The 12,166-nt window shown below is 45.5% G+C and overlaps 1 protein-coding gene across 1 annotated transcript in view; it reads right to left on the minus strand.

The window, feature by feature from the left end:
* LOC121958217 (venom phosphodiesterase 1) overlaps positions 1-12,166 on the minus strand; it is a 51,036-nt gene that overhangs the window by 2,731 nt on the left and 36,139 nt on the right. The window contains exons 22-23 of the mRNA XM_042507086.1: positions 10,417-10,546; positions 671-748 (exon numbers count right to left, since the gene is read on the minus strand). Coding sequence (XP_042363020.1) covers positions 671-748; positions 10,417-10,546 — 208 coding nt within the window. The remainder of the gene's footprint in view (positions 1-670; positions 749-10,416; positions 10,547-12,166) is intronic.

Here is a 12,166-nt window from a genome sequence, read left to right on the forward strand (position 1 = left end):
AAAAAGTCAAACTATTCTGATAGGAGTTGACAGCGAGGGAAAATGTTGATAGTATTCTACATAAAGCGTACACTTAACAACCTAAACAAATTAGCTTGACTTTTCAGAAACATAACCCAAAAATAAGAAACAAATTTGGTAAAAAAAAAAACAAAACAAAAAACAAACAAACAAAGCAAAAAAAAAAAAAAAAAACAACAAGAAAATGATACCAAGAAAGCACTATTTTTTTCTTTAATTGTAATTCATTAATTATTAATTAATCTCTTTCCCTGTTTTCTGATCATATCTAAGAGTCTCCTGCTCATTTTCAGATAATTTCCTAGGCACCTTATACTTCAACTTCTTTTTTTGTTTTGTTTTGTAATATTTTTTTGCAGTTTCCAAAAAACTGATATTTTAATGCCAAGTTATAATGTGTTTTTTTTCCTTGTGTGTCTGAAGAAATGAAATTAGTTTTCTCAAGTTTCAGAGGTTAAAATGTTAGTAAAAGGCATTTGAATGCAGCACAATAAAAACAGAGGTCAATCCAGGTATTAAAGGGTTAAACTGGTCTTGATTTTTTTTAGGTGGCTTCAAACTAATCGGTTACAGCAGACTTTTCTCAGCCCTGTTTGATTATATGTACGTGACGCGTACATAAACAGCTGTGATTGTGACAGTCACTTACTCTTAAACTCGGGGTACATCGGCACCACATTGCTCATTGTCAGAGCGTCGTACTGCTGCTCCGCTGTCGTGTTCAGATCTGAAAAAAAAAACCCACAAAAACATAAAATAAGTTTTGGGCAACATGATAAAAGGAAGAACATCACTGAACTTGAATAATATGCAGAACTTTTAAACTGATAATCTAAGGCAGGTTTTTGTTTTCCGGCTAAATCTGCATGAAAATATTTTGCAGTTGTGCTCAGTTAAACTTCAACATCAGTTTCTAAGAAACCAAACACTGCTGCATCATCGCATCGGGCACGAAATCAGTCCAGTATCCCTCAGAGCGTTCTTGAGACATTGTTTTTACGTAAGTGAGATGGATGCAAAGACGCAGAGACCTTTGACCACCAAACCCTAACCAGTTCATCCTTGAATCCCACTTTAAAAATTTTACTTAAATGGATCTTGGAAACCAATTGCCTTAAAAAAGGAAAGTGAATAAATCTTACTCGTGAAGTTTTGCTGTATTTACTTAATTTTCTGATGTTGGTGCAACTTAAAAATGATAAGTGAAATTATCTTGTTCTTTCTAAGTTTCAGGAATTTCAGAAAACCAAGTTAGCCTGACTGAATGTCAGTGCCAATGATGAAGTTAGGAGCAACCTGGAGAATACAGATATATAGCTCAGTAAATTTGGCTTACTTAATTTGCTAAGACTTAAAAAGACTGATTTAATTACACTTGTCATTTTTAAGTTGCAACAACTTCACGAAATTAAGTAAAAATTACAGAATTATCAGTTGTATCTTTTTACATTTTTTAAGTAAATTGGTTTCCTAGATGTTTTTAAGTAAAACCAACTCGTAAAATAAGACTTGTGTGATGAATTTGAGGAAATTCCCTCAAGGTGTTCTTGAGATTTCAAGTTCACGTTTCCACCTGATAAGTATTTTGTTTTTTGTGTTGTAGTGAACTGGGAAATATGGGGCACTCATGGTTAGAAAGACAGGTTGGAAGATAGGACCAGCATGCACCTGGGTCAGCAAAATGTTTTTTTTTGTTTTTTTAAAACTGATTTCTTTGTTTCTGTGTTTCTTGGATAAACAAATTAACTGACAAACAGCCGCTTCACTAGCAAGGACCACACATCAATCAGAATTAATTTTAACAATTTATTGATGTGAATGTAGAATTGGTATAAACATTGATGTTGGATTATTGGAATGGATGGTTGAGTGCGGTGTGGGGAAGCTTCGGTGGGAATCCGCCGTGGCTCCCGGGCACGACAGACCCCAAAAAAGCGTGCATTATATGAGAGAGGAAAAAGCCGATTTGAGATCTCTTAGGTCGGAACGGACGTAACGGTGATAAGCTTGGGAGGACCATCTGCCCATGATCTGAATAAAGTGCTCCGGTATACCGCTGCGGGAAGCCGAGGTGGCAGCTCCGATTCTGAAAGAATGTCCGGAGTAATTCATGGGAGAGATGCCTGACAATGACGGGACCTGACGGAAGTGTTGGTGGAACCAGAAGCCGGTAACCACTTGGCCGGATTCAGATGCAAACAGAGGGTCATCTTGGGATTTGCTTTGTGATGTCCGGAAATGTAAAAAATTGGAGAGAATAAGGAAGGCGTTTAGAACTGATTGAATGTTAAAGTAGAAGACGGGAGTGGGTTGGCTAGATTAGTTGGTTTTGGTTCTTTTTAAAAATAACTATGGTGTCGTTAGAGAAAAAAGGTCTGAGAGGCAGGCGTGCCGACGTGGATCGTATCGAAGGGTCGAAGCAGTGAATTCTGAGCATCTGAGGAAACGGAAGAAGGCGAGAATGAACATTGCCTCTTGAGTTTGGTTGACGTGAGGTATGCTATATCTGGAGCGGATGGTGTGGATACAGCGTGACAGCAGATCCGTGGTTAATGGGAGTCTACGAGGATTTTGGGCTGGTTCTTAGCGTGAGAGGCCTCTGAGTAGTGAGGTGATCTGGGGATGACCATGAGCTGGCCATGACTACCGGTTAGGAGTTTAGAGATGAACGAAATGCCGCTGAGGTAGACTTTGATTGTCTGGGTTTTAATTTCCCAAGACAGAATGGCCGTGGGTGATGAAGCAGGTTAAGGTGATGAGATCAAATGAAGGAAAAGTGATGTTATGCATGTCGTGAAAGTTGTGGAAACAATTCCAAGCCGACCGGTATGGAGAGAGAGTTGCATGGGGACAGGCTATTGATGATGGTGTTCTGAGATTCTAGATCAGGGGCATGAAAGCTGGGTTTAGATGTTGAAAGACAAGGTCGAATATGGAGGAACCGGAGTCGGGTGTGCGTCTACATGAGGAGCCAAGCTTCTGAACTTCTTTATTTATGATGTCAAACTACTGCGAGATTGTCTGAGTAGATGAGAACAGATAGGCGACTCCATTCACGGCCCCATAACGTGGTGGCGACGATGACGGGGTAGATCTCAAAGAGAGCAGATAAAGTGACCTGGCAGTCTCCTTCCAACTCTTGGGGCCATTTGCCTACGAACCAACTTTCATCGTAAAAAACCCCCAAAACCGGCAGACGGAGCCGCGTCATCGAAAAAGTTGATGTCCTGAGGATGAGACAGGTGATCGTCATAAAGAAGGAGAATCGTTCCAATCGCCGAGCAGACGGAGCCAGAACCAGAGCTCGGCGCGGCTGGGCGCAACGAGAGAGACGGAGGCCATGAGCGACGGGACAGAAGAAGCGACAGGCAACGGATGAGAAAGGAAGTGCCCCCCGGGGAACAATGCGGATGCAGGCTTCGAGGGTAAGCAGTAGAGGGCACTGGCAGCCCGGTGCCAAAAGCCCCAGGAGAGTGAACCGTTGCAGTAGCCGATGTCGTACGTCTGGGGCCCCCCGACATCTCGGCGCCAGATGCCCCAAGGAGAGCGAACTGTCGAAGTCACTGGACGTAGAACTGGGGGCAGCAGCACCCCGGTGCCAGATGCCCCAGCGAGAGTTAAGTGGTACGGTTGCCAGGCGTGCACGGCCGGGGGCGATGGCATCCCAATGCCAGACTCCCAGCAAAAGCGAACCACTGCAGGCGTCGATGTTAAGCAGTAGAGGGCACCGGCAGCCAGGTGCCAGATGCCTCAAGAAGAGTGAAACGGCGCAGTAGGAGAGGTCATACGGCCAGGGGCACAGCATCTCGGTGCCAGAAGCTCCAACGAGAGCGAACTGTCGAAGTCACTGTGAACGTACGACTGGGGGCAGCGGCACCCCGGTGCCAGATGCCCCAGCGAGAGTGAAGTGGTTTGGTTGCCGAGCGTGCACAGCCGGGGGCAATAGTATCCCAATGCCAGACTCCCCAGCAAAAGCGAACCGCTGCAGGCATCAATGTTAAGCAATGGAGGGCACTGGCAGCCTGGTGCCAGATGCCTCAAGAAGAGGGAAACGGTGCAGTGAGCGAGGTCGTACGGCCAGGGACGCGGCATCTCGGTGCCAGAAGCTCCAACGAGAGCGAACTGTCAAAGTCACTGTGAACGTACAACTGGGGGCAGCGGCACCCCGGTGCCAGAAGCCCCAGTGAGAGCGAAGTGGATTGGTTGCCAGGCGTGCACAGCTGGGGGCAATGGCATCCCAAAGCCAGACTCCCAAGCAAAAGCGAACCGCTGCAGGCGTCGATGTTAAGCAGTAGAGGGCACTGGCAGCCTGGTGCCAGATGCCTCAAGAAGAAACAAACGGCGCAGAAGGCAAGGGCAAGCGTCATACGGCCGGGGGCACGGCCTCTCGGTGCCAGAAGCTCCAACAAGAGCGAACTGTCGAAGTCACTGTGAACATCAACTGGGGGCAGCGGCACCCCGGTGCCAGATGCCCCAGCGAGAGTGAAGTGGTTTGGTTGCCGAGCGTGCACAGCTGGGGGCAATGGTATCCCAATGCCAGACTCCCCAGCAAAAGCGAACCGCTGCACCGGCAGCCCAGTGCCAGATGCCTCAAGAAGAGAGAAAAGGTGCAGTAGGCGAGGTCGGACGGCCAGGGGCACGGCCCCTCGGTGCCAGGAGCTCCAACAAGAGCGAACCGTCAAAGTCACTGTGGATGTACGACTGGGGGCAGCGGCACCCCGGTGCCAGATGCCCCAGTGAGAGCGAAGTGGTGTGGTTGCCGAGCGTGCACAGCCGGGGGCCATGGCATCCCAAAGCCAGACTTCCCAGCAAAAGCGAACTGCTGCAGGCGTCGATGTCAAGCAGTAGAGGGCACTGGTAGCCCGGTACCAGATGCCTCAAGAAGAGAGAAACGGCGCAGCAGGTGAGGTCGTACGGCCGGGGGCATGGCATCTGGTGCCAGAAGCTCCAACGAGAGCGAACTGTCGAAGTCACTGTGAACGTACAACTGGGGGCAGCGGCACCCCGGTGCCAGATGCCCCAGCGAGAGCGAAGTGGTGCGGCTGCCGAGCATGTACGGCTGGGGGCAATGGCATCCCAATGCCGGAATCCCCAGCAAAGCGAACCGCTGCAGGCATCGATGTTAAGCAGTAGAGGGCACTGGCGGCCCGGTGCCAGTGCCCTCTACTACAGGCCAGCATCACGGTGCCAGATGAGCCAAACACGAGTGGGCCACTCAAATGGAGGTGGGAGAGCGGTCGAGGGTGCGGGCATCCTGGTGCCGAGGTTGCAGGGTGATGCGAGCTGGTGGGAGTGACCCCGGGCAAACCTGACCACCGTGGCCGACGGGACCTAGGAGAAATGGCCGCCGGAGACGTGGTGAAGTCAAGAATCTGGGTACGAAGATCGGAGGGAACCGGAGATGGACAAGAGACGAAAGCGCCAGGAGGGCGGAAGGGAGGATCGGCCGTGGCCAGGGTGAAAGTAGGCAAAGGCCGCCGCGACGAAAAATGATCGGAAAGGAGACCAGAACCGTGGACGAAACGACATGGTGCACAGGATGAGAGGGAAAATTCTGTGGCAGCCCAGTGCCAACAACCCCGGCCCACACGGGTTGGGAGGCGTAGGCGGGAGTCTCAACCAAGGCCGGCTGCTGCGGGTCGTGCGGATGCACGGTGAGGGGCACTGACAACCCGGTGCCAGATGCCCCAGCGAGAGCGAACTGGTGCAGTGGCTGGGATTGCACGGCTGGGGCGCCGACAACCCAACAGACCAGGAAGCTGTGGGTGTACGACTGGCGACAACAGCATCCCGGTGCAGGGTGCCCCAGCGAGAGCGAAGTGGTGCGATTGTCGAGCATACGCGGCCGAGGGCACCGATATCCTGGTGCCAGAAATTCCATCAAGAAACAAATGCCGCAATTGCTGAGGTTGAGCAGTAGAGGGCACCGGCACCCGGTGCCAGGTGCCCCAAGGGGACAGATCTGCTGTGGATGGCCAGGAAGAGCAGGAAGTGGCGCTGGCATCCCGGTGCCAGGCGGTCCAACATGAGTGGGCTGCTCAAATTGAGGAGGGAGAACAGTCAAGGCAACACAGCTTCGAGAATCCCAGGTCAGGTGAGCTGGCGGGAGTGGGAGGGCGCCACGACACATCAGACGCCTCAGGCAAACCTGACCTCCGCAGCCAGTGGGACCGAGGCAAAGCGACTTTTTTTTTTTTTTTTTTTTTTTTTTTTGGGAGTTTTTCCTTGGGTGATGTGAGGGTCTAAGGGCTGAGGGATGTTGTAAACTGCACAGCCCACTGAGGCGAACCATGTTTTGTGATAATGGGCTCAACGAATAAAATTGACTTGACTAGACTTGACTCGAGACGCCCGTGGCAGCATGTCCCCGCTTCCTATTCAGCACGGCCGCCGGAAGTGGTTGAAGACGAACCGGCCCTTTAACAGAGGTGCTGACGTCATGGCGCACGACGGGAGCCGCCGCGATGACGTCACCCGGAAGAGCGCCGATGTTGACAGAGCAGCGCTCGGATGTCAGGATGTCAATAAGCTTGTTGTCAGTTCTGCGAAACGTTATTCCCCGGTCTGCAAAGGCGGCGGCAATCGGGAGACCTCGCTGGAGCGTGGTGCGCTCCAGCGCTCGCCTCGCTCGACATCGGGCCGCCGAGCCGGCAGAGTCGAGACAACGGCGGGAGGCCGTCACCATCCTCCGCTGCGATGGAGTAGGAGAACCGCAGCGGCGCAGGGCTGCACGGGGGCGACCGCGTCCTCGTCTTTCCGCTGAGGGTGGCGGACCAGGAGATGCAGAGGAACCATCGGCCGAGCCGTACATCTGGATGGTGAGCAGAGAGGAGCCGGGTGGAACATGGACCATGGAGGCAACCGAGGGGCCGGCGGCCGGTTGCGATGCGGCGAAGTTGTCGGCGTCGGACCCTGAGGACGCCTGCACGGCCAGATGGAGACGGCGAGGGCCATCGTCACGGCTTCGACCGAAGGTTATCATCCGATGGGGACAGAGGGACAGAATCCATAATAGGGGCGAGTGAGCGAACCGCAGCCGACTGAGAGCGAAACGCTACGTGGTGTGTCGGTACGCGCTCGTGCAGAATAACGAGAACGAAAGGGGGAGATCGGGTTAGGAGGGTATTTAAGCCGGAAGAGGCGCGGTTGAGGTGCGGTAGAGGTGTGGTCCTGCTCCCGAAACTCTGCTATAAGCTTCACTAAAATACACGCATTCTCACCATTTCAAGCTTCATTTCCCTCAACAACTATCAATGAACTTTTTTGCAAGTATCATAATTTTATTAAAAACAAGAAGCTAAAAGCTGCTGAAAATCGTGTTTTTTTTAAAAAATGTTTTTTATTTTTTCAATGACTGTATGGGATAAACATCCTATAAAATATGACAAGGCAAAAGGGAAATCCAGGCACTCATGAAAAACGCAGAGGATTTACATTAAAAGCCCACAGAGCAAACCAGTCAGCTCTCTTCTATCTGATAAAATACATCTTTATATGTGTTGGAGTCTATTTGTTGTCCCGATTGTTTTTTATTTAAAGGGCGAATTATGTTGTTTTCAGTCATTGTGACCTGCTGCACTTCAATGTTAAGGAGAGACTGAGGACTAGTAAAACTAAACCAAAGCCGTTTCAGTTCTGGAGAAACACACATTTCACTTCCGGCATCACAAGTGAAAAGGGGGTGAGACAGAGTTCCTGCGGAGCTCAGTGGGGGGGGGGGTAATTTTCAGTATTTCGGTCAGGCCATATCAACAGCCACACCCCCGCAATGTTGATGTGAGCTGCTAAGATGAGAGGGAGAGACACGGAGAGGAGATTTCCAGCTTGATTCTGGAGAAGAAAAACACTGACTTGCTTCAGTTTAATCAAAGAATCAGAGCTCAGAGTCAGTCACTTTCCCTTTTTGATCCGCCTTCTCTGACTCATATCAATTCTCACTCATTTCAGATCCGGTCACTCTCTGCTCCCCCTGAAAATCCTTTCCCACCATTCACAACTCTCAATCATCCCAGTGCACCTGTTCCCACAACCATAATCCTCTTATGCACAGTGTTTGCACAGAATCTTTCCAGCCTGTGTGTTGCCTGCATGAGCCCCTTTTTTGGCAGTGTTCTCTTTTTTTGATCTGCCTACCTCTGAGTCAGGCATCAGGGCCCAAACACAAGGCCCATTACCGGTCTGCACAAAACTAAAGCCATATTTTTGAAATGATGATGAAACAGGATTGTAAGATGGCTGCATTTCCACTGAGTGATGTTGTGCGACTTCTCCTCTGGCGATAACACTCCAAGAAACATTGACTTTATTTGGCAACACTGACTTGGTCAATTGTGTGACCAAGTTTGGTGATGTTGTGATAAACTGCCATAGATTTATGGCCAAATTTTGCAGATCAGTGCGCTTGTTTGAAACTGGTGGCGGTCTCTATTAAGCAATCTTAAAATAATTTGAAACACATGTTTAAAACATTGTTTTAAAGCATATCCTGTGAGTTTTGTAATGACTGGACAAACAATTTCTGATTTATACTTTGATTTGTGTTGTGGCATGCACATTTTTTTGCATTTGTAGCCCCTCTAGTGGTACAATTGAATGAAACTTTTAGGGTATGTTTAAGGTCCTCATGTGGGCTTATCCTGCAGGGTTTGTGATGACTGGCCCGACAATAGTGGAGTTAGGTCTGTTTATATGCTGAGCCAAAACCCTTTGAATGTTTGAAGGTCAATATGTTTACAACAATGAGATATCAAATATATTTTGTTAAATTTTAATAAGCGTGGTCAAGTAATGATCCACAGAAGATGTTGTTTGAATTGGTTCAGGAGAAGATGTCAACCTGCAAGTTTTGTAATGATTGGACAAACAATTTCTGATTAATAGTCTGTTTTTGTTATACCAGTTTTTGGGCAACTTTGGTGCCATTTTGAGATAGATTTGAAAGAAACTTATGTTTAAGGTACTTATGTGGACATGTATTGCAAATTTGGTGATTATTAGCCCAACAGTTATGAATTAAGTCTAGTTATGATCTAAACTACATTCCTTTTAATGTTCATTGGTCAATATGTTTAAAGGCCAGTGAGACATCAACAAGCTTTTTATAGACTTTGATAAGCTTGATCCAATGATGATCTACTGAAAATTTGTTACAAATCGAAGTTATGGCTTAAGAGGAAATGCCCAAAATGTTAAAATATGCATCATCACAAAATTATGAAAATGGAAATTGCTTCACCCCCCTTTTGACCAATTTAAAAATACATTTACAGATGTGATTCTACTTTGTTATGAAACATATCCTGAGAGTTTTGTAATGATTGGCATAACTATAACCTAAATTTAGATATGTTTGGTCAAATTTTGAGCCGCAGAAATTTTGGTTCAAACTGAATTTAGACATCTCTAGGTGGAGATTTCAATTGTTTTTTATTTATCTAATTTATTTCATTCATTTTTTCAATAGTGGACAATCTTGTTGGCAGACTTTATTGGTTCTGTTTGCAGAGGACATTAACGAGGATTTGTGTGTCAAGCCATTTTTGTATTTTTGAATAAGGTTTATTTGTAAGAATTTATATTTTTATTAAAAAACATTTTTGTAATTAATCTATGTCTTGTAAGATTATTGGTAATTAAGATAATATATTATCTTATATTAGTCTAGAGAATAATTGTATACCTTTATATTGATGTGGAAGCTAAATAATTGACTATTATTAAATTATGGATAAGGGGTGGGATTAAATAACTTTACTTTTAGTACTTTTTCCCTCTCATTTTTGGGTATGTGTATCAGTTCATGATGTATTGTTTACATTTTTCATGTCTTCTTTTGTGATGTATTTTTTATATCTGTCCCGACTTCATGATTGTCTTTTTTTTCATGTTTGGGATAAACTACCACTAATACTACCACTAAATTTCATGCTGATTGGACTTATGACGTAAAAAAAAAACTGAATTGGATTAAATATAATTTTGAGTCTCTATTACAGCGAATGGGGTCATACTGTATTTCTTGCTAAATTAGGCGTTTCTTCTGTGACCAGGCTGGAGGTGAAACGTCTGTTATTTTATGGTGAAATTGTGCTGCTATCCAGTGACAGGGTTTGTTATGATTTAAAAGAAACAAAAAAACCCCTTAAAGCTGGAAACACTGACAGGCCCTGTAACAGAGAATGTGCACTCATCTCCTCACAAACACACTTTTCTGTTTGTGCAATGAGAAAACAGACATAGAGGCTAAAATTCAGTGGAAGTGAGGATTCACAAAAGTGTGTGTGAAAAAATGATAGAGAGACAGAGGAAGTGTGTGTCAGTGAGTGTGTGTGCCTACACGACTGTGCACTTTCAAGCTCTCTGTTATTTTTTAATCAGGTCGGTGCGGAAACATACTGGGTGGATACAAGAAGGCATGCGTCAGGTTCCCAGCAGCGTTGTAATGATCACATCGGGGACTCCGGGGGACTCGGACATCAGCCCTCAAGCAGTCCGGTGTCACTGGTGGCAACGGGTCCAAGTCCATCTGAAGGATTGGGAAAAACGAAAGGTTTGGGAAAAGTTTTTAGTAATAAATTGAGTAATGAATTCAGTAATTCCAGATAAAAAAAAAACTTAACACAATACAACATCATCTAGATTAGACTGTGGTTTCTGGAATGTAATCTGATTTAACTGGAAATAACTTGCACCAGAGAGATTGTACTTGAACGCACCTAAAACATCTACATGACTGACCTCAGTTACCACAAATAGCATGGAAAACATAACTGCTTTAGACAGCAACAACATTGAGAATACGACCATGAAACAAAAGGTGTTTTGGTTGATATCTTTTGCAGGATTTCAGATGCATCACTTATAGTCATTTTTAAAAATATATTATTTGATTTACGGTGTTATTTTTGATTTCGTGGCTTGGCTGACTCCCAAACTAAGATGATGTCCTCTTGATATATCTGTGCATATGCGACAAACCTTTTTACCCGCTTCAGGTTGGTAAATGTATCTAATCAAGTCTAATCCCACAATAATTTGTATTTACTCATATCGTAAGCCACCATAGATTTGTTATTTTAACATAGTTGTAATGAAGATATATATATTTATACATATATTTATCTCCTAGTCTCTTTATTACAATACAAACAAAGAATACACAGAGCATAAACAATGCATTAAAACACACACACAAAAAAAAATGTCAGAACAAAATGGCCTCTTCGGATTGAAGTCAGTATTTGCGGTGAAACATGTAATTGTACGACCACAACAAAAGGAAGCCCAAAAAATCAATACTGAGCTTTGGGCATTTCTTGATTGCAACCTGGTGTAAATACAGAAGATTATTATTGTAAATCTCATATTGTCTGCCCAAGAGAGTTCAAGACATGCTAAGAGGAAAGGGAGGTCACACTAAATACTTGCAACTTTAGCCTATTGAAGTTAATTTCTTCTGAAATTTTAATACTTTATACATATTTCCTGTATGTTCTGGTTTTATTTTAAGTAAAGGGACAACTGAGAAATAGGAACCCATTATAGCCTTGCTAAAATAACAATGTTTATGGTGGCCTGAGACTTTTGCACAGTACTGTATATATAATATTCCAGTGTAAGATTATGTTTAAACCCTGCTGCAGGGTTTAATCATAGACTGCATCCGCCTCTCTCCATCTCTGGTAGTTTCCTGTCCTTTAGCTGAAGGACGTGTCTTCACCTCACAGTCTCTTTGATATTCTGCCAGGGAAAACATCTGTCAGCCAGACAGGTTCAACAGACCCAAACATATTTTGTTTTTTTACCCGGACTCCTCAACTGAGGTCAGTTCCAGGCTCAATTGTCCTCTAACCCCCCAAAATATACAATCTGAAACAACAACCCAATTTCAGCAGAAAAATTCAAATGCTCCTGCTGGGGTCTTCCCACACACTCAGCACCTGCTACTGGGATTTTCCAAATTCTAACATGATTCAAATGTAACAGCTCCCAATTATCACAAGCCATCACAAATCTTTCCCAGTTTGTGGTCCACAGGTCCGGTGTGTCTGCAGTTCACTTTGTGGAAAGTTGTGCATCCTGCGCCAGAAGAACTGTTCAGTATGGTGCATGCATGTAGTGTCACCGTGTGGTAATCTATAAAACA

The sequence above is a fragment of the Plectropomus leopardus genome, chromosome 18, assembly GCF_008729295.1.
Source record: "Plectropomus leopardus isolate mb chromosome 18, YSFRI_Pleo_2.0, whole genome shotgun sequence".
Lineage (NCBI taxonomy): Eukaryota > Metazoa > Chordata > Actinopteri > Perciformes > Serranidae > Plectropomus > Plectropomus leopardus.